The following is a 23668-nucleotide window of genomic DNA, read 5'->3' on the forward strand; positions in this document are numbered from 1 at the left end:
ACTGCTTCCAACATGGTTCAACTACTGGGGACCTAACTAAAGCTCCCTCTGTTCAACACTGTCAGGGTAAAGGGGCCAGTGTGAATATAATTTACTCCCACTTTAAAGCACCCTTACACTGCCAGAGAAGTGTAGAGTGGCCTTAGTACAAATGAAAATCGTCCTGGGTCTGTAAAATGCCATGTGTATCTCTAGCACTAAGGCATTTAGAATGGAACTACGCTGACTTGCACCAGCTGAGATGTGCTAGGCCGGTTTACAGCAACGGATGATCTGGCCCTCAGAGCTGAACAACATTTATTCTCAGAAACTATGTCTGGTACTCCCCTCCCCCTCTTACAAGTACATTATCTAGCTATAATATCTAGCTCCAACTAAATGTTTATTTTGTGCCATGCATTCAGACTACAAATATATTCCCTTCTATTCGATCACATGCTGGTCCCCACTGTGGATTTCTTGTGAGAGCACACAACAGAGTGAGGGGGTGAAGAGCTGTCGGGGGGTGGGGTGGGGGAATAAATCTTGCAGGTTTTGGGCATTTGATTTTTCACATCATAGGCTGGTAAATATTTTAACTATTTCTCCACCCTCCTCCTTCCTCTTTGAAATTCTCAAACAGAGCCTTAAATATATCATTATTACAAAAACTACCCCATCCCTGACACCCCAACTCTCCTCCTGCCCACCCCCAAATCCACAATGTAACCATTTATATTATCTGTAAAACATATAGGATAGTTACGGTTACATGAATATTGCTTTTCTATACCAGTTACTCTCAGACTAAGTAGGCTTCAAGGCTTATTTTTTAAAATACTGTCAATAATGGAAAACCTAAACGTTATCTTAGATGGTCTGCTATTTGGGGGCCGGGACTGGTCTTTTTGTTTTGTGGTAGTACAGAACCTAGCACAATGGGATCCTGGTCCATGATTGGGCCTCCTAGGCTCTACTGCAATATAAATAAGTAAATACATTTTTCTTTTCTCTGGAAAGTTCATCTAAATATTTGTTTCTCCCCCCCATATCTAAACACTTCACTGTGCTTAAAAAAATTAATTAAAAACCCCAAGAAATAATTCCAACAGCCAAAGGTTGGGTGACCCTGCAATAACAAACCACCATGACTATGATGGAGGAAAACAGAATTCCAGTAAAGAAACACATTTAAATTTCAAACTTCCAAGGAGTCGTCACAGGTATCGATCTGCAAAGGGCTCTGCACAGGGCAACTCTTGCGCTCCCACCGAGGGTATTCTGTTTTTAAATGATGACAGGGCTGTTATTTATTTTCATTTAATATTTAAATGAGTTTCACTCTAAAAACAGATTTCTCCCCATTAGTGCAAAAGAGTTCACAAACAGTGTATGGATCTGATCCTCACCCCACTGCTATCAATGGCACCAAGTCCATTGAAGTTAATGGTGCAGAATCAGACTTTATAAGAATAATGCAGCTTTAACATGTAGGTACTGTTCACCAACACTATAAATGTGTCTTTTTTTTATTATCTCTGCTGTTAACATACCTAATATGCAATATTCACACCGTGAGTTCTTCAAACACTGGGTCACACACTTCAAATGATGATCTTTTTATTCTTTTATTAAATTGTCATTGGTACTGGTTATTTGGTATGTCCAAACCAAAATACGAAACTGCAAGCTAAGAGAGCAGCAACACAGCTTGTCCATTGTAAACGATTTATTATTGTTTTTTTCTACCTCAGTTGCTTACAGGAAAAAAATAATTAATTAAAAAAAAAAAGCACAGATGAACTATTTACAAAATGAGAAAATTGACAATAGCCGAAATGTTTGCAAATCATGCACACTAGGAAAAGTTCACAAAAGCAAAGCAATTCATAGCAAAACAAAAACAAAATAATAAAAAAGCCATACAGATTTAAAAAAAGCAGAAGAATAAAAAGGAAAACTAACCAATTATTACATCAAGCATCTTTAATGAAAAGAACAGCATAGCTGTGTATGTAGAGCCTTGGACACTGACATTTTAAACAAGTGGATTAACAAACATTAAAATGCATTACAGTTCTACTGTAAGCATGCAATTTACTTCTCACAAACTTATAAAATTGATAGAAGCTCTTTTTTTTTTTAATAAAAAGGAGAATTTAAATGCAACGTGTGCTTTCAACCATACAGCTCAGAACTTAGTTCTGTTAGAAACAAAGCCAATAATGGGAAAGCGTATAAAACCAGGTGACGGGATACTTCATAGATTTGTGCAGAGGCTAAAGTTTAAGAGGTGCAATACAGCTCATGCTGGCAGCTCAGTTCCTGCTGCTCTTGCTAGAATTTTAATTCTGCCAATGGTTTGCAAGTGAAGCATGGAAGTTACTACAGCATCTGAACTTCGGAAAGCATAGCCTAATCCAAGATAGGGAACTTCCTAGGAGCTTTGAAGGTGGTTATTTTATTTTATTTTTTTTAATGTGTGGAAGAATGGGATGATTTAGTGTTTGTTTTGGAGGTGGGGCGGTGGGGTGTTTGGTAGCCTCTAATCATCCACAGCTTACTTTGATGAGCACTTTTCAAGGTAAAAACAACGAGGAGTCCGGTGGCACCTTAAAGACTAACAGATTTATTTGGACATAAGCTTTCATGGGTAAAAAACCCACTTCTTCAGATGCATGGAGTGAAAGTTACAGATGCAGACATTATACAATGACACATGAAGAGAAGGGAGTTACCTCACAAGTGGAGAACCAGTGTTGACAGGGCCAATTCAATCAGGGTGGATGTAGTCCACTCCCAATAATAGATGAGGAGGTATCAATTCCAGAAGAGGCAAAGCTGCTTCTGTAATGAGCCAGCCACTCCCAGTCCCTATTCAAGCCCAAATTAATGGTGTTAAAGTTGCAAATGAATTTTAGTTCTGCTAAACTAGTTTCGGCTACCCCCGATACCTGACACTTTCAAGGTGACATCACTATACTCAAATTTTTCCTGTTTTCAAAACAGAACTCTCAGTTATTAGAATTTCAACGACTGAAAGATCTGTAAAAACAAAAAAGTAATAATCATGCAATTGCCAACTTCACAGATTAAATTTTCACAGATACATGATCATAATACTTTGAATAATTAGATTCATTCCCCTGGCTTGCACAATAATCTTAGCTATATGTTACCAGCCCTCCTGCATGATAATTATGACTTTTACTGATATTAAATATGCTGTATATCAAAAAGCATCAACATTTCAGTTTGGGGGCTTTTTATAGGACTTGATCATAATTTCCATTTCCCTAATAAATTATTTCTACAAAGTTTGTGAGAAGTCATGCCTTTATAACGTCAACTAACGCCCGCCTCCATTCTCTTTGTGAGTTACATTCCATGTGGGCATTAAAAACTCATATAAAGCAGAGGAAACAAAAATAAGAAAAAGCAAACTCAAGCAGTGAGGATATGGAGCCTTTAAAAATAATAATAATAATAATAATAATAATAAAAAAATAAGTCCAGTCAATCAAGCCAGCCAGTAAAAGCAGCATTTTTTCAGTGGACATTGATATTAAACATGGACCACCCAGGCTGTCTCTGTCTGTCTCTTTCTCTCATTAGCACTGTAGTAAACCCCGATTAATTTGTTATGCATCTTTAAGAACTAGTTGATAAAAATTATGTCTTGTGAAATCGGCAAATAGTCTGCAAAGTGAAATAAGAACAGAAATTAATAGATTAAACTGAAAAGATAAGTCCCAGAAATTAAAAAAAAAATTAAAAATGAAACAGGATAGGGAGTGATTATAATAATAATAATAATTTAAAAATGACTATGTAGTAAGCTATTAAAGCCTAGAGAAAAAAAAAACTTGATGAAAGAAGATAGAACAGTTGCCAAAGTGATTTACATTCCTGCCGCTTTTCAAGCTAAGGGCTGTCACCTACTTTGATAGAAGTATAATACAAGAGATATAGAGAGGGGGCATCATTCAAACAGACAAATAGTCAGAGAGCAAAGAGCCTTCTTTCCAAATTACCAAAACAAAATGCAAACAGGTGGATCATGACATTCGTAGCATTGTTTCGCTTTGACAACAGTAAATATCACATTACAACACAATATTGACTGGCATTTTAAAAGAATTAAAAGAAAAAGAAAATGGGTGGTTTAACCTGAAAAGGCAACTGGAATAAAGGGCGCTGATATTAAAATAAATGCAACCGTAATACAGTTCTTTGAAATGGTAACTGTTAATAGCACAGTTTTGCAATATTTTATTTTTATAATACGAGGAACACTATAATTTCCTTGAAATTAGCTGACTTATTATGGCACAGACCTCAGAAGCGTACTATATTAAGGCTCTGTGACACATCTGCACTCTAATAAGAAGCGACGTCAGGACTGCTCTATAACAAACCATTTAAAGTAGCATTCTGACATAAGAGATAATGAAGGATAAGTGTGTGTGCTCATATCAAGGCATTTAGCTACAACAAACTCTTTCATTCAGCCTTGCCATGAGATCTGCTGGTAGAATGACCCAAGAGAAGATGCAGCCAAACTGAAATAGTGTGGGGGGGTCTTCTTTTTAGTAAAATCCCACAGAAAAGTACACTGTTTTTACTTCAATACTCTGGTGATAGGTAGCAGCCTAAAACCCTAAGATATTGCAAACTGTAGTGTTTTGGGACAAGCCTACAAGGAAAAGAAAAAGAAAAAAAAAAATAGAGTATTTTGTAGAAATGACCCAAACAGTTCCTCTTAATCACAATAATGCAACGTTTTGGGTGTGTAGGTAGTTTTTATTTTTTTAAAAGGGTATACATGCCCATATTTTGCTCTGCAAAGTTTGCATGCTCACCTGTTTCCATGCTCAGAACCCCACCTCCATGCACGCAAAGGGGCGCTTCTGCATGTGCAAAAACATGCATGAGAAAATATTATGAATGCAATTTAGGCACCTTGGAAAACTTGGCCTATGCTGTTGAATACTCTAGTATTTTTTAATCAGTGTACTGATTTCTTACATTTTATTAAAAGCTTCCTTTTCTCTGCTAGTTTGTAACAGCCTGTACTGTTCAAAACCTGGATTTCTGCTAAAGCAGGGAGAAGGGTCATTTTCAAAAAATAAACCCTGAAAAAAAATGGCTTCCAGTCTCAGGTTTGTAGAGAGGATGCGAAAGGAAAATGCAGAGAACAACGAAAGCAGCATAGGTACATTAAGACAAATCGGTAAAGTAGCATTAATTTAATCAACATTTATATGAAAGATGTGACATATAGAGGTTAGCATGCAATATTCTCTGAACTCTGCATATAAAACCCTCTCTACGTTCTGGTGACACTGATAACATATTGAGCTTCGCACTCCTATCTACAACATTTCCTCACCAGAACATCTTTCCCCTCTCCCTTACCAGGGAACTGCAGTCTTATACACAGAACAGCTGTGTGCACATCGTTCATTGCCGTCTCTGTGTGGTAGCAGATAGTAGGAGGCAGAAGTGATACAAGTATTTGGCAATACTGAAGGCATGATACTGCACTCCTTGAGCACCTACATCTCCCAACAATTCCAATAGGTGTCCTAGGTGCAAGGTATGGCCCCAAGTACTGACTTGAAGCTGTGGCATTTAAAGTAGTAGTGTCTAGTGAAATTTTGAATCAGTTCTCCTGGGTCTTATTGTGCTGAATGCCACACAAAGGCGAAGACAACAATGTAGGAGCTTTTGTCTTTCAATGCATCCTTGTACAGGAGCTGGGATACTATGTCCATCCTTGCCCTCCTTTACACAGATGCTAGCAAAAAGGCAGGAGCAAAGGCCAGAGCTGGTTCCAAAGATTCAGAACATGCTGTCCCCTTACGTAGTACTGAAAATATTGTGCCCAACTCTGGGAACTGCCACTGGGCACTCACTACACCTTGGCACCACCTCCTAGTATCAGCTGTGCCGTAAGGGCATGACTGCATCTTTAAATTCCGTGACTCAGTTTATCAACTTATAAAAGGGGTCTGACACTCCAATATTCAATATTGCATATGGGATAACATTCCAGAGAGTGGTGTGAAGATTAATATTTATAAGATGCTTTGAGATCCTTAAATGTGCTACCCAAGGGTCAAGTATTTTTAGAGCTTCATTAAAAAAACGGAGTAAGCGTTTTTAAAAAACAACAACGTATTTTAAAAAATGTGTTTGTGGGGAATAAATACATTATGACACAGTTTCTTATGAAGTGCAAGTCTAAGCAAAAGCTAGAGGCTCCTAAATAAAAACACATATAATGATAGTTAGAGTCAAACAATATCTTTACAATTACTTGCTAGTCCTGTCAATTTTATTCATTTAGTTTATTAAAACCATTTTTCATTATCTGGCTTTTCTTCATATAGCTCCATCTGATTCAAGAAGTCATGAGAACCTGAAAATCAAATCCTGAGACAATGTGCAAATGCACTTTAAAAAAAAAAATCTCACCACTTTATATTCAAATGCTATTAGCTCAAAACAGGTGTTGAAATGAACTTGTGTGCATTTTTGTGCCATATCTGGATGGCTTTAATATTATGAAGAGTACTTGTGAAAACGACATATATACCATACAGCTGAGCGGTCAAACCTATTTTGTGAAGAGGGCTGACAACATTTTCAATTATGGCCTGTCAGCCAGGGCTATTTCCCTCGATACAGCAGCTCTCCCAATGGTGTCAATGGCAGGTTTGTACAAAGAACAGCAGCAGAATATGACCCTTATAAAACTATCATTAGAGTGATGCAGGGCACCTTTAGGAAAATTCCTACTACGGCCCTTTGTTTATTTGACCATTTGTGTGTGCTTTTACCAACTTGCATGCACAACAGCAGTAACTGCATGTGCAAATTTTGCCCACCATTGAACATTGATGTGGTTTGTAAACACGGACCTCGGCGTGACATCATTGTACTTCAGCGTTAGCACTCCATTGCAACAGGAGCAGCTGCCATCACATTGAACTATTTCAAACTAAGACAGCAAGACGCTGGGTCATGTTACATTTACAAGCACAAGAGGTAGAAATGGAATATTTGGTTTTTAATCCTACAGATCCACATTCATCCTGGGGGCTGGATATACAGTATATGTCAAATGGGCTGGGTGATTAACACCCCTGCTATATGATTTTTTTTTTAATGTACGGTAGAGCAATAAGAGTACAGTATGTGGCTTAAAAGAACACCTATAAAACAAGGTGCTGGAAAAGTTTCTGAAGGCTCTTCTGAGATGGCATTTTCCCCTTCACGTTGCATTCTTAAAAAATCCCCCCACTGTAATGACACTTCCTCTGGCGAGGGGAAGTGAACGCTATACCTGCCGTTAGCCAAAGGAGATCACTATACAGCAACATCAGCCTCGGCACCCTTTTCACCCATCTGGATCAAAAATTAACAAGAGCCAAAGAGGGAGCTGAACTTTCTGCCTCTGAAGCTCTCCCAGCCCCAGCTGGCCTGGGACGTGAGGAATGAAGGCTGGTCCTGAACTCTGATTCCTTCTGTGTTTCTTACCAGAAGAGCAAATGTATAGAAAAACGGTCAAAGAAGGTCAATTTTTAGACTTAATATCTTAGACAAAGGGGTTTTTTGGGTTAGTTTTCTTAAATGGATATTCTCAAAAGCACTTATACACTTACAGAAATCAGAGTCTCAACATTTGTAAAATGTCAAAATAATCAACAATAAAAAACAACACTTCCCTTTATGGAAAACTCCAATAGAAACCACTATGGTTCCAAAGGAACTAGATAGCGTTACATGAAAATGACTCTGTCTTGTAGAATTTAACAAACAATTTTAATCCTTTCTATAAAATATTTAAACCAATCTGTAGAATTTTAAAGGAGGGTTGTATTCCTGCTACAGAATTCCAAAGGTAGGTTCAGACATTACATAAAAAGGTTATAGTTCTGTTATATTCTAAAGATTTTCTCCAGAACAGTCTTGTTTTCTTCTTTGCTTAAAAACCCTGTCCTTTACCTGTAGCATTTTCATTAAAGAGACAGTTAAACTTGATTTCTTAATACTGCGTGCAGTTCTGGTTGCCTCATCTCACAAAAGATGTATCAGAATTGGAAGAAGGACAGAGAAGGGCAACAAAAATGATTAGGGGTATGGAACATACGATGAAAGATTAAAAAGACTGGGACTGTTCGGCTTAGAAAAGAGACGATTATGGGGAGATATGATCTAGGTCTATATAATCATGAATGGCATGGGAAAAAATGAACAAAGAAGTGTTATTTACCCCTTCACATAAGACAAGAACCAGGGGTCACCCAATGAAATTAATAGGCAGCAGGTTTAAAACAAACAAAAGGAAGTGCTTCTTCATTCAACACATAGTCAACCTGTGGAACTCGTTGCCAGGGGATGTTGTGAAGGCCAAAACTATAACTGGGTTCAAAAAAAGAACTAGATAAGTTCATGGAGGATAGTTCCATCAAAGGGTATTAGCCAAAATGGTAGGGGATGCAAGCCTATGCCAAGGTGTACCTAAGCCTCTGACTGTCAGAAGCTGGGACTGGACAACAGGAGATGGATCACTTGATAAACTGCCCTGTTCTGTTCATTCCCTCTGAAGCATCTGGCACCTACCACTGTTGGAAGACAGGATACTGGGCTAGATGGACCATTGCTCTGACCCAGTATTGCCGTTTTTATGTTCTTAACCTAAGCAAAGTTGTGCTTCTAACATTCTCATTCTAAGCAATTTAAATAAACAGTGCAAGGTGGTGGAACTGATCATGTGTGACCCAAGTGACATGGCACGCTAATGAATTTAATGTATAACACAACATAGATTTCCTTTTCATGGTGTCCTGGTAGGCCTTAGCTATTAGTTAGCAGTAAACACAGCAATCATGACTCTGCTTCTAAAATCTCCCTTAGAATTCTTAAGGTGAAATAAAAAAAAAATCATCTGTCATTTCCAATTTAAGTTCTAAGCCGCACTGGCATAAAGCAAAATATAGGGAGAACTAGTTTCAGTGACTGCCTTTTCAAAGTGCCCCAGATGAAATCCACACTGTGTTACGTTAAAAGCCAGCCTACCACTTTAGAACCATAGGAGATCAAAAATTATGAGTGGCAGTATTAAACTTCTAGTGAATGGAAATCACTAAATGCAGCAAATCTTTGACAGCCACACAAAAGGGAAAGGGGGGGGGGGAGGAACCAAACAAACGTGAAGAAAGAATTAGATTGAGCACCATTAGACACCCGACTCTATGAAGGTCACCAGAGACATCTATATAAAATACACTCACGTTGGACTTTTTACTCCAGAACTGCATCCCTAACAAATATAAGCTTACTGTAAAATATGTACATAGAAAAAGGGAAAAAAATTAACCCCAGCAAAGGGATGGTAATAGCTCTTAAATTATCATTCTGGTTAATTTTTTTTAAATTAAAAACTTTGTTTTCAAATAACCAGTACCAATTAACACATTATATTAATAACAATCTTGGCAATATCCTTATATATGTGTGTATGTATGTGTATATATATGTGTGTGTGTGTGTGTGTGTATATGTATGTATGTATGTATCTTCAAAATGGTCACAATTTGTCATTGCATGAAATGTTTCCCTGCAGATTTTCCTCCCTCAACTTGCAGCTATGGATTTAAATAAATCAATCTCCAAATGAAATGTACATACCTGGGAACTGATAGCTGTAACTTGGGGCAAATCCAGGATATCCTCTGCCATATGTCGCAACAAAATTCGGGTAACCTTGAATGTAGAAATGTGAATAAAAGAAAATGGCACATTAGTAAGGTTTTACTCTTTGCTCCTACATCTAATGTAACTAACACAGAGGATGGGTGAAAAAGAAATTTGACTTTACACAAGGTATGAAAGAACAGTTTACTCTTCTCATGCACAACTGCAGGAAGGTTTCATCTTGAACGAAAATGAAACATCTGCAGACACATGCTACTCTTCCTGATCACTTTCTCCTTTTGCTATGCATAAGATCTGTCACTCATATAATTAACATGCACTTTGGTATCTGAAGTCCAAGGACTGTGCATACTTTTTAGCTAGAAGAGTAAATGCCAAATGCTAAGGCTAAACACATAACACTGGTTTGCTCTGACATTTGGAGAGCTTACAATGAATGTACTTTGCTTCAGAGTTATTGACAGTTGGAGATTAAGGTACTAGTAATTCTTCATCCCAGGAGTGTGAAGGACAACAGTTAACACATCAAAGAGTTAGAGGCAGCAATATCAAGGAACTAGAGAGTCAAAGAGGTTTTAGTTTTTCAGGAAGGTAAAATTCAACAGATAAGAAATTTTTCCTAAAGCGATTTGTAACAGCTACAATCAAAGTATTTGCTATTTTCTTATTAGGGCAATACCATTCAAGGACACTTTGTTGTAAATAAAAATGTGTAAGCAAATATATTGACCAACAAATGGTGTCCAATTTAACATAAGGTTTCAGCAGTCACATAACATGGCAGAAAAAAACCAACCACATGCTAGTGTAACAGAAAAAAAGCCTGTAGAATCTACAGCTACAAACCCCAGAGGTACATTGCAGATGGTGGAAGAAAACAGCGTTGCAAAGAGGACAAAACCATTTCAAGCAATATTACTGAAAGCATGACTGAGATTTGGGTAACAGCACTGAAAATTAGAGCAAGCTGGTTTGGTCACATTCTCATTAACAAGTAAACCGGCGTGTTCAGTGGCACCCATTGCTGGCCATGGCTGAGAGCAACACGTCAATTTGCTAGTATAGACAGGGTTGTCACGCACAGAGACTGTGCCATTTGGCTTTTTTTGTCCAATAGACAATCATAGATAAGAATTCTACTGTATTTTATAAAGACAGAAGGTTTATCTAGGCTCAAGAGAAAAAGCTGTTTCTGGCTCTTTAAGAGTCTAGAGGAACACCTGGGAATCCCACACCTTGCACTAGGTAGCGTGAGTGACCCGGGAATGCTGAATGGAGATGGAGTGAGCACTAGAAGAGATCAGGAAAGGCTAAATTACACCCACCTCTGTTAATTTCAGTGGCAGCTATGCATACATATAGTAAACCAAGGCAGAATTTAAAGCCCCATAGGTTTAAAGACCAGAGATGAAGGGGTAGATCTGACTCCCATTGAAGTCCTGAGTCCTGTCCCATTTCTCTGTATGAGTGTTCTATCTATGTTCTTAAATGTACCCTGTCACTGAGCCACCAAACTGCCTCCAAAAGTTATAAAAACAGCGCACACAGAGATTTCTCTCTTGCTCCTCCTGTTCAGACAGCCAGGACCCTACTTCATTTATTTTGCATCTCCCTCCAATCCCACCCGCACCCACCCTCCCAGCGGGGTGTTTCTGAACAAAGACATAGTCTAAAAAATGCGGGTTTGTTCTGAACGCAGCAGGTTCCGGACAGCCTCACTTCTGGAAATCAAAACTTTTGATGCACATTCTGTCAGCTGCGTAGGGGGTACGTGTTTTCTCCATGCTTTATTCTATTTGCATCGAGGCCGATAAGGTAACTGGCTTTTCTTCTTTTCATAGGCTCCATTAGTGCTCCATTTACCAAGACTAATAGTTACAGTGACCACCTTGCGTTACCCTCTACAAAGCTGGCATGTTTTTCAAACATCACTCGCAATTCTCAAACTTAGCCTGCCTACTTTTATCAGAATAGGAGTATTTATATTTCCAGCACCAGCACACACTGCACAGTCTTCTCCACAACTACTGGGCAGTGCTCAGCTTTCTGCCTTTCTCCCCAAACCCACAGTCTCATCATGAAAGTCTTGATGCAACTCCCTTTGAAGTCAATGGGAATTTTTCCATTGACATTAAAGGAAATTTGGCATTTGGCCTTAAGCACATTGATATGGATGGTTGGTTTTGTTTGTTTGTTTACAATTGAAAAGTTCCTTCCAAGGTCTCATACCTCTATTTTTATTTATTCTTTAAAAAACAACTATTTCTAATATACTTTACAGTTATTTTGCTGACACAGCAAGTCCCTCCATTTCAGATAGAATTTGTATGTTTCATGCAGTTTACCATGAATCATATTTTAAAACCAGAAAATTAAATGCTTGTATGAATTTTGATAACTGGATTAAAGGGGTGTAGGAGAAAAGCAGGCATGTGACCACAACACAGGACACTGGGGCATTAAATAAATATGTACCTACGTTAGCGATCACTTGAATATTTATTTCACAGCCCAACAGCAGGATTCCCTTAGAAAGCTTTCATTAAATCAGACCTTTCAGAGATAAGCTTTACAAGCCATTTTAAAAACAATAATAGTGATAGATGGATTGTTTGCAAACTAAGTAGCCCCATTAACATCACTGCGAACCTCCATTCTGCAGAGTCACTTCCACCTGAGCTCATTCTCTTTTTAAAGAGCAAGTTTTATTTGGACTCTAAAAGATGAGATGATTTGTCAACTTAAAAACTGATTTAGGGTAGCTGGGGGAATGGGCTTGCTACACACAGAACTAGAGATTTTGCATTCTAATCATTAAGGGCTAGATTGTAACCTACAATCTTTGCTGCGTAAGAGATGACATGTATCGGCACTTTCCAGAATGCAGACCAGGGAATGAATTGAGACTCGGAGTATCTGGTTCCTTCCTCACTCTGAAGGGAAGTAATCTCCACAAGGCCTTTACCACGCGCAGATTACTTTCTCCTCTGTGCCAGCTCAGCTGTGGTGAGTGTGGCACACTGCGGGGCAGAGTTTCAGAGTGAAACCACCACTTCCTTTCCCTGATCACCCACCTATGTGATGAGAAGGGCAGTAGCAACCCCACTAAGCCCATTCTTCCCCTCCACACAGAAACCCACAGAACTTCACACCGTATTCCCTTGTGCAGGCTTACTGGGCAAGCGATGTTCTTGCCCTAATAGAACAGCCTTGAAAAGAGATACCTGAAGCCAAACAGCGAGACAACTGTAAAGACACTTGTGACCCCCCTACCCCTCCCCGCCAACTGTATCGTTTCTAACAACAAAGACAAAATACACAGCTGACTGGATAGAGGTTCTAATCTGTATCTCCCATCACAGAACATTCTCTAGGTCAGGCAGATGAAATCATAAATTTATAATACAGCATTACTTCAATTTTCCTCTTCATTTACTGCTGCGGTGCCCAGCTCTGCTCTAACGAGTCAAAGCCCAATCTGCACGGGGGAAATTGGCTGGCTGCATATCAATAGCACATTAGCACCATGCCCATGTGGATGCTTCATCAAGCCAAATTATGGTCCGGCCGACCTATCCACCATTTCCATTAGCCGCCATTCTCATCCTGCATTGGGCACTGAGCAATTTATTTGCTTCAGTACTTCTAGCGGATGATCAATCTCACAGTAATTACCTCTTGTTGCTAAACTAAAAATCAAGGCTTTGCCTGGATTACCTCCCTTGAAGAGAGATCGTCCTGTCCACGAAAGTGCAAACTTAAATCAACAATCAAATACAGTTTTACAACACAACTTTTACTCAGTTCTGTCTCCCTAACCAAAGATGGCAGATTCTATATATTCCATCTCTCAGGTCAGTTGGAAAGTGTCTCTAGTCTGTTGTTAAATTACTGACCCAACTAGACGGCTCAGATGGAAGCTTTGCCGATGTTCACGCTAACTTAGGGCCAGATCTTCAGCTGGCGGAAGATGCTCAATGGAACATGCCACCTGAGAATCTGACCCTTAAACTATAGTGGTGAAGTTTGGTCTTTATCTCTGCCACAGGTAGTTATGTGGTTTGTTCACAGTTCCAAAAAATACCAGAGGGAAAAATGTTTCCGGCATGGTGTTAATGTGATATTGATATGCAGCCAGCCAGTTTTCCCCTGTGCAGATTGGGCTTTGACTCATTAGACCTGAAAACAAAATGTTTTGAAAATGTTGTCACAATGGAAATGCCAAATAAATAAATAAATAAAGTTTCCGATTGAACAAAACATTTTGTTTAACTTTTAAGTGGTTTTTTAAAAATGTTTTTGCATTTTTGTAAATAAAATAGAAGGAAATTACAAAACCAAGTCATTTCAACCAAGAAACTCCGGATGTTTCATTTAGAAAATGTCAAACTGAAATATTTACACTACTTCAGAATTATTTTTCTTCTAACATGAACAATTCAGCAAAATAGACAGGAAGTCATTAAACATTTCAGTGTTGCAGAATCTGCATTTTTCCACATACAAGTTCCCGCCAAAAAATTTCATCTAGCTTTACACACGATGGAACAGTGAATGCTGTTTGACCAGCCTTTACAATTCCACTGCGTAGTATTTCCTATTGTAGCTATAGGAAACACATGAAAAACAGCAGTAGAGCCAAATACCCCACTGTGTAATAAATTCAAGTGGTCTTTAAATAGAAAAGCATCCAATAGAGATGAAACTTGCATTCAGTTTATAAGACAAAATAAATGGGAAATAATATATATATTTTTTTTTTTACTTAGAATTTTTTTTTTCTGGTGATATCAAAGCACTTGATAAATATTCAACTGTTAATACTCTGTAAAGAAGCTATTAAAGCCATTTTACCAACAGGGAAACTGAGGCACAGAGTGGCTGAGTGATTTATCTAAGATCACACAGCATGTCATTAGTATTATTACTTGTATTTCAGCAGTGCCTAGAGGGCCCAACTAGGATCCCCACTGTGCTAGGTGCTGCACAAATGCATAAAACCAGAGAGTCCCTGCCCTGAAACGCTTACAATCTCAACAGGCAAAGGGCAGGATAAAGGAAGTGACATTATTCCTATTTTACAGTGCTGAGGCACCGAGCGATTAAGACTTCATTCAGGTTTCAGAGTAGCAGCCGTGTTAGTCTGTATCCGCAAAAAGAACAGGAGTACTTGCGGCACCTTAGAGACTAACAAATTTACTAGAGCATAAGCTTTCGTGGACTACAGCCCACTTCTTCGGATGCATATAGCTGTGGGCTGTAGTCCACGAACGCTTATGCTCTAATTTGTTAGTCTCTAAGGTGCCACAAGTACTCCTGTTCTTTTTTAAAACTTCATTGATTCCCAAACATTTTATTAAGGTGACCCACCAACTGCATTTTCTCTCTTTTTGTGACCCACCGTTACGTATAGACTATCGGTCAGGCTGACAGGGAAGGGGAGTGGGAGTATGGCATGGTCAGGGGCTGCAGAGCGCCATTTAAAGCAGGGGGTACTGACCGTGATATCCCCCAGCCGTGCTGCCGCACCTCCCCGCCTGACTCACCTCTTCCCTCTCAGGCACCGCCCATTAGCCTGGCAGAGGTGCACCTCGGGGGGGGGGGAGGGGAGGATCTTATCTTAGAGCCCCTACTCTCACCCCTCCCCAAGAGCCTTCCTCAGCCCCTGAGGGAGCCCTCTTACTGCCCACTCACAGGAGCCCCTGGCTTCCTACCCCACTCCCTGCTTCTTACCTCTCCCAGCTCGTGAGCCTCATGTCTGTTCATCCTGCTTCCCAGTTCCCAGTGCCAAGAGGAGCAGGTGGCTCCATTTTGGCACATCAAGGGCCTGGAACGCATAGTGGGCCCGGGTTTCATGCTGGCAGCGCTCCAAGCCATGTGGCCTGTGCGCTGTAGTCAGAAGACTGCTATAGCGGCTGGTACCACCACGCACGTGACCAGTTAAGGGCTACTGGTTGCAATAGGCCATTTTTTTATTCCCCCTGAGGCATGGTGACCCATCTAGAACCTTCCGGCAACCCACTGATGGGTTGGGATCCATCGTTTGGGAAACACTGACTTAAGTGACTTGCCCAAGGTTGCGCAGGGAGTTGATGTCAGGGAAAGGACATTTAACCGGGCTCCTGACTCTCTGTCCTCAGCTCTAGCCACAAGAGCACATTTCCACTCTGTGAGCAGGAGAGTCCCCAGCCTCGTGGTTAGAGTCCACGTCAATAACTGCAGGGAGAGATAAGGGATCTGGCCCCACCCACTCCACCAGGTTCTGATCCAGGGCCCTCTGGAGTATCGTAAGGACGACATTCACTACCTACAGTCCAGCTAACAACCTCCCCTGAGTCTCTTCCTACCGCTCTGTCCCTCCCTAAGATGTGTCGTGGCTTGTGGTTGTCTTCTGTGACAAAGGCCTCCGTGGGCTAAGGAGTCCATGCTTCCTGTAAAGGTCCCTCCTCCTGGTATAGTCCCCTTGCTAGTCATGAGTACAGGTCTGTCTCCTCCTGCCAGTCACAGTCACGGCCTGTGCTGCAGTGCCTCCTCTTAATAGTGCTACCAACTTTCTAATCGCACAAAACCAAACACCCTAGTGCTGCCCCTTCCCCGAGGCCCTGCCCCCCACTCACTACATTCCCCCTCCCTCAGTGGCTCGCTCTCCCCCACCCTCACTCACTTTCACTGGGTTGAGGCAGGGAGTTGGGGTGTGGGAGGGGGGATGGGCTCTGAGCTGGGGATGAGTCGTTTGGGGTGCAGGAAGGGGCCGAGGGATTTGGAGTGCAGGAGAGTGCTGCGGGTTGAGGCAGGGGGATTGGGGTACGGCAGGGGGTGAGAGCTCTGGGCTAGGGGTGCGGGCTCTGGGGTGGAGCCAAGGATGAGGGGTTCGGGATGTGGGAGGGGCTTTGGGCTGGGGCAAGGGGTTGGGGTGTGTGAGGGCTCTGGGATGGGGCTGGGATCAGGGGTTTGGGCTGCAGAAACCAGCTCTGGGTTTGACGGTGGGGGGGCATGGGGTTGGGGTGCGGGCTTATCTCTGGTGGCTCCCGGTCAGCGGTGTAGTGGGGGTGCTAAGGCAGGCTTCCTGCCTGTCCTGGCATCACAGACCCCGCTCTGCACCGGAAGTGGCCAGCAGCAGGTGTGGCTCCTAGGCGGAGGCGCGCAGGTGGCTCTGCGCGCTGCTCTTGCCCGCAGGCACTGCCCCCCTTCACCTCCCATTGGCCAGTTCCCGGCCGATGGGAGTGCAGAGCCGGTGCTCAGGGCAGGGGCCACACGCGGAGCCCCCCTGATTAGGAACCAGACCTGCTGCTGGCCACTTCCGGGGCACAATGTGGTGCCAGACCAGGTAGGGACTAGCCTGTCTTAGCTGGCAGCACCACCAACCGGACTTTTAATGGCCCAGTCAGCGGTGCTGACCGAAGCTGCGAGGGTCCCTTTTTGACTGGGTGTTCTGGCTGAAAACTGAACACCTGGTCACCCTACCTGTTAAGCCCTCCTCCAGCTGAAGCATGCCAAGCAGGCCCGTTGGGTCAGGGCTTCCTGGGCCTAGAGCTCGTCCCTTACCCCTGCGTCCCTAGTGTTGGGTTTATCCAACCCATCATTAAGTAGCCACCTATAGTTTCATAGATTCTAGGACTGGAAGGGACCTCGAGAGGTCAGAGTCCAGTCCCCTGCCCACATGGCAGGACCAAATACTGTCTAGACCATCCCTGATAGACATTTATCTAACCTACTCTTAAATATCTCCAGAGATGGAGATTCCACAACCTCCCTAGGCAATTTATTCCAGTGTTTAACCACCCTGACAGTTAGGAACTTTTTCCTAATGTCCAACCTAAACCTCCCTTGCTGCAGTTTAAACCCATTGCTTCTGGTTCTATACTTAGAGGCGAAGGTGAACAAGTTTTCTCCCTCCTCCTTATGACACCCTTTTAGATACCTGAAAACTGCTATCATGTCCCCTCTCAGTCATTTCTTTTCCAAACTAAACAAACCCAATTCTTTCAGCCTTCCTTCATAGGTCATGTTCTCAAGACCTTTAATCATTCTTGTTGCTCTTCTCTGGACCCTCTCCAGTTTCTCCACATCTTTCTTGAAATGCGGTGCCCAGAACTGGACACAATACTCCAGTTGAGGCCTAACCAGAGCAGAGTAGAGCGGAAGAATGACTTCTCGTGTCTTGCTCACAACACACCTGTTAATACATCCCAGAATCACGTTTGCTTTTTTTTTTGCAACAGCATCACACTGTTGACTCATATTTAGCTTGTGGTCCACTATAACCCCTAGATCCCTTTCTGCTGTACTCCTTCCTAGACAGTCTCTTCCCATTCTGTATATGTGAAACTGATTTTTCCTTCCTAAGCGGAGCACTTTGCATTTGTCTTTGTTAAACTTCATCCTGTTTACCTCAGACCATTTCTCCAATTTGTCCAGATCATTTTGAATTATGACCCTGTCCTCCAAAACTGTTGCAATCCCTCCCAGTTTGGTATCATCCTCAAACTTAATAAGCGTACTTTCTATGCCAATGTCTAAGTCGTTAATGAAGATATTGAACAGAGCCGGTCCCAAAACAGACCCCTGCGGAACCCCACTCGTTATGCCTTTCCAGCAGGATTGGGAACCATTAATAACAACTCTCTGAGTATGGTTATCCAGCCAGTTATGCACCCACCTTATAGTTGCCCCATCTAAATTGTATTTGCCTAGTTTATCGATAAGAATATCATGCGAGACTGTGCCAAATGCCTTACTAAAGTCTAGGTATACCACATCCACACCTTCTCCCGTATGCACAAGACTCGCTATCCTATCAAAGAAAGCTATCAGATTGGTTTGACACGATTTGTTCTTTACAAATCCATGCTGGCTATTCCCTATCACCTTACCACCTTCCAAGTGTTTGCAGATGATTTCCTTAATTACTTGCTCCATTATCTTCCCTGGCACAGAAGTTAAACTAACTGGTCTGTAGTTTCCTGGGTTGTTTTTTCCCTTTTTATAGATAGGCACTATATTTGCTCTTTTCCAGTCTTCTGGAATCTCTCCCATCTCCCATGATTTTCCAAAGATAATAGCTAGAGGCTCAGATACCTCCTCTATTAGCTCCTTGAGAATTCTAGGATGCATTTCATCAGGCCCTGGTGACTTGCAGGCATCTATATTTTAAAGTTTCTCACCAAAAACAAAACAAAACTGTCCACACAATCAACAAATCAGCAGCGTTGCACCTGGAAGTTTTCTGTCTTTACCTGCATGATGGGCAGTGCAAGATAAACAAAACTCACTGTTGAGATGTGAACAGTCTGAACACGTCCGGGCTCACAGAGCCTTGCTTTTAAAATCAATTCAAATGTTCAAATCAATAAAAGCAAATTATAGTTTCCCCAACACAAGTAAGCAGTGCTCAGTGGCTTATCTGTGTTATTATTTGAAGGATACAATGTATCTACGGAAGAGTTAACCCAACACCTTCTGATTATGTAGCTTATTGTGAAGGGCTGCTGTCAAAGTGGTTGTTTAGGTGTTTTCTCTGGTCTATAAAAATGGCCCGGTACCGAAGACATCCCATTTCAGGTATTCTGGCGCCAGCACAAATTATACATTACTTTAAGTTTTAAGATGCTGGAAGAGAAGGCTTAGTCCTCAAAGCGCTTGTTTAGACTGCGGTTAATTTACACCAGTGCAGGACTGTGCTGATGCTAGTATCGATCATAGACATCCTGCATTGGTATAAGAAGTGGTTTGCATTATGGTGCAAGGCATTTATTACAATATTGCAGTATGTCTCTGCCAGCAGGTTGCACTGGCAGCTATGCTGGTGCAAGAATCCCCCAGGTAAACTAAACCTAAGTCTCACCTTTAAAATACCTAGTATTATAGGATCAAATCCCAGCAGGGCTGACTCAGCCATTCATCCTTCAAGATAGATAAACACATGATACTCAGTTTCTGAGGAGATCTTAAAATCAAGGCCCTGACACCTCTGGATGGATAGTAAGGACCTCACAATGCTTTCAGTAATAGTTTGCTTGCCTGTCTCTGGGCAAAACGTTCCCCACCCTATTGTACAATGGGCTGCAGAGGTATCTGGATGTAAAAGTTGGTGTTTGTACAAGCCTCCTTTGTGATGAAAGGCACTATCTGTAGGTATTTAAACAACATCTTCCTTTGCATCCCTCTCCCAAACATCTTCACATCACTTTCTTCTGTGTGGAAACAACCTCCTTTAAAGCACATTCCCTCTTCCAAGCTCTTCAGCTGTGACAAATGTACGATTTCTCCACTACCTTGTGCTCGTACTGTGAGTGGTGATGCTCAGTTGTAAAAGGTCCGGGTCCTCTGATGTTTATACATAGCAGCATTATTATTAAGGGAAGGTGATTTTTGACTGAGAGGCATCTTTCAGTTTCCAACCACTCCAAAATGACTGGACTCTGGGGTATGAGGAGCACTGTAATCTCATAGGTGGACTAGATCAGTGGCTTTCAATCTTTTCCGTCATGTACCACGTTACAAAATTAAAGGTTTTGGGATGCCCATGCAGAAAGGGAGAGTGGCTATGACCCTCGAATTGAGAACCCATAGTCAAGGTGCATGCAAAACAAAGATAATTCCCAGTGGTGAATGGGGGAGATTATGTATTGAGGAGCAACTACGGTGGAGGAACATTTGCTACAGAGCAGACATGTTCTCCCTTCCTCTCTTTCAGTCCAAACAGTTGATCTTCCTCCTGTTACAAAGCAAATGGAAGAGTTAACTGAATGGCGACTAGGGCTGTTGAAGAAGATGCTGAATGCTACAAAGGGTGCTACATTTTGGAGGCTAGAAAGGTTCCTAAATGCTCTGCGAGACACCCAGGAAATATATGCCTAATAAAGAGTTCCCCTTCCCTAATTTTGTCCTGGAGGCAGCTTCTCCTCTATTAAACAGACTCTGATGGAGGGGAGGGGAAGGGGGGAGGAATGACCTTCCTTGAAGGGCACAAGCTTCTTTTATGCATGAGCTCAGCCTACCTAAATTGAACGTGTGCAGTAATGCAGAGCCCCAATCTGGCTTATGCAATGATATAAAACGTCTCCAACGTCTTCCTGAAATTCGATGCTCACACCAGGTAGCATTCCAAGCATATACACTTTACGGGCTGAGCGGTTCCATCTCTGGAGGGGTTTGCAATTTAAAAGGGGTCCAGCTTTATTATTAACATCAGTACTTCTAAGGTACCCATCACTGCGGGAAGCTTGCTGAAAGAGTCCCGCAAGACTCTGAGTCGCTCGGGGTAGGAAGTTCCACAGCCAGGTGCATTCCCCTGAAAACCCCCATGAGTTTGACTCGGGGCTTTCTTTGCTGTGGCATTCCCAGTGAGTGGCACTGCTGGAGGTTTTTTAGGGCTTTTTAGATATGCATGAGGCCATAGCACCTGGGAAAGGTCAGTAACCAATGCAGAAGCAGCAGGATTGGTGCAATGTGATCATATCTGTACGCTCTATATTAAGAGAGTTCAAAGATGCCCTGCGTGGTTCAGAGCTGCTGGCTGGATATGATAACAGGGCATTAGCTGGACAGGATGTGGCTTCTTGAGTTCCTGCTGGAGGACTGCAAGTTTTAGTGTTGTGGGAAGCCAACTCTCCCTGTACAAGTCATCTCTGATTTCAGTCAGATGAGGACCCTGTGTGCTACCACTACCTATAAGGGGCACAGACCCAGTTCACAAGCCGTCGCATGGGCTTCCTGCTGTATTTCCAGGGCTCTTACTTGCGAAACTGGCCCAAACTGAATCCTCCATTGATGCTGGCTCTGCATCTGTGTTGGAGAGATTGTCTCGGAGTCCACTACTCCTTCCTGTGAAGTAGGACACTAGGGAGTAGGAGCTAGTTGGGGTTAAAACTGCTCCAACTTGTTCTTTTGGCAGAGTGGTTAAATAATGTTCTTAGTCTCCCTGAAGGGCATGTCTCTTACACTGGATGACAAAAAGACTGAGACAGCCCAGTAGCTGCTGTGGCACAGGGCTCAGTCTGCCTACGCTCTTAGAGAAATTACGTCCTTTTAAAAAGTACTCTGATTTTGTCCCAATCAACCAATAATCACGGAACAGGGCTATCTATGTCCTTCTCGGTTCCAGCTGCTGCTAGATTCTTGGGACAGCAATGATTAATGAGGAAGACCGACTTCCTTAATAGCGCTGAGGGAAGCACTATACACTCTTTCCTTTGAGTGGTCTGGTGTATTCTTTCTTCTGATTTTCTTTTCTTTTCATGAGCTGCATCTGGAGAAGGTGACCTTGGACAAGGGCTTCTGGAGACCCGTATAAAAACTTTCGAGAGCAGCTCCGGTTCACTCAGTCTCCGTGAAACTAAATGTCTAAAGCTAGTAATGGAGTAATTCTGACAAAGGCCTCTTGGGATCTTAGCAAAATATTCAGATACTTCAAAATCTCCCTCTGGCAATATGTTACTTCGTATGCCTCATTGTTTGCTGGGTTAATTACACCCTTCTTCCTCTCAGGGATTGGGCCTCATTGCATGTCATTGCCAGAGGTTGGAAATCAAAAATTCCTCACTGAGCCTTTTGCTGACATGCCCAGTTTCCAACCTTGAAGTGTACTTTTACCGGCAACCCTTGAAAAATGGGAATTAAAATGGTCATGCAGATAGGTTTGGACTTCTGTGTTGTGACTTTGTTATTTAGCAATTAATTATTTAATATGGTGCCACTACAGCAATCAGGAACTTGGAAGAAGGGGAAAAAAATAGCTAGAGCAGATAATTAAGTATCTGGCCTTCAACATGAATCAATCATTCATTCAGAGCAAGTCCCCATGATTTGAAATCTAATAAGAGCATGTTAAGAGTGGTCCTGTGAAAACCAGTGGAACGGAACCAGTGTGGTTGATCTAATGAAGTCATACATTGCACATGAGTAACAGGCACCTGTATGCCAAAGAAAGGAATTTGCCAAAATGCATACATATTGCTTGCTTTCAACAGAAATAAATGTATTAGCCCAGGGTTTCTTTCATCATCTCTTAGTTTTAATGTTCAAAGCAACCTTATTCAAAGAGATAGCCCTAGTGAAAATTAGTCATAACATGCCTCAGGGTTAAATTCTCCTTTCAGATCACTGTGCTGGGCTCTGGCTCTGAAAATTCTTCTTGCTCAACATGCACTGATCTCTCATTGATGTCAAAGGAAGAACAGAACATTAGGGTCAGGATTCGCAATAGTGAGTTGAAAAGAAAATTTTGCCCTTGGTCCTTTTGCCTAGGCTATAATTCCACTGCGTCTCTTTTAAATGCAGGTGACCGAGCCCTGTCTTGGAGAATTAGTTAACAAGGTTGCATTCAACCAACTCCCATGAACAAAAAACTAGACACCACTGTAGAACAAAGTGCTAAGGAGCATGAAAGTAGATAGTTGAAATGAACATGGGATTGGTAGAACAGGATGAATAATTTAATCCTAAATTTTAAATTTCCAAAACTGAGCATCACATTAAGGGAGAGAAGTTGGGGGCAGTGGAAGAGAATAAAATATGTCCATCTGAAGAGATTGAACTATTGCATCCAAGAACAGATCAGCTTCAAGGCCCCTGAACTGACCTACTACTAATTCAGGGTAAAAACACAAACCGTGGGAAAGTCCTTTCTCAGTCTGGTGGTGCCTGACTTCAGGAACATCAATAAATGGCCTGATTGTTGCAGGTATTGAGCACGCCCAACTTCCAGTGACTTTAACCTGAGCTCTGTGTGCTCCACAGCGGGAAGACGTGAGGCCACTTGCACCCTGACCCTGCAATGAACTTCGTGTGGGAAGAACCCTGAACCGCTGCATTGTAGCCAAGGATCCAGCCATTCAAAGATCACTGAAGGACTCGGGGGCCTTATTTAGGTGCCTAACTTTAGGCATCACCCACATTTTGGAAGACTTCAGCCTTTATTATTTAGTAGATTGAGAAGGGGTGAGGACAACACTTACAAATC

General features: G+C 41.9%; 1 protein-coding gene across 14 annotated transcripts in view; it reads right to left on the bottom strand.

Annotated features, from left to right (window-relative positions):
* Window positions 1-23668, bottom strand: part of MSI2 (musashi RNA binding protein 2) — a 388856-nt gene that overhangs the window by 51713 nt on the left and 313475 nt on the right. For 6 of the 14 annotated variants that reach the window (XM_034752631.1, XM_034752630.1, XM_034752637.1 and 3 more), the window contains 2 exons: window positions 9679-9753; window positions 4842-4889 (listed from right to left, as the gene is read on the bottom strand). In XM_034752631.1, the coding sequence (XP_034608522.1) occupies window positions 4842-4889; window positions 9679-9753 (123 nt within the window). Of the gene's footprint in view, window positions 1-2831; window positions 3679-4841; window positions 4890-9678; window positions 9754-23668 lie in introns of those variants that run through there. The other 8 variants (XM_034752638.1, XM_034752635.1, XM_034752632.1 and 5 more) reach the window with 3 other exon arrangements.

The sequence above is a fragment of the Trachemys scripta genome, chromosome 18 (assembly GCF_013100865.1).
Source record: "Trachemys scripta elegans isolate TJP31775 chromosome 18, CAS_Tse_1.0, whole genome shotgun sequence".
NCBI lineage: Eukaryota > Metazoa > Chordata > Testudines > Emydidae > Trachemys > Trachemys scripta.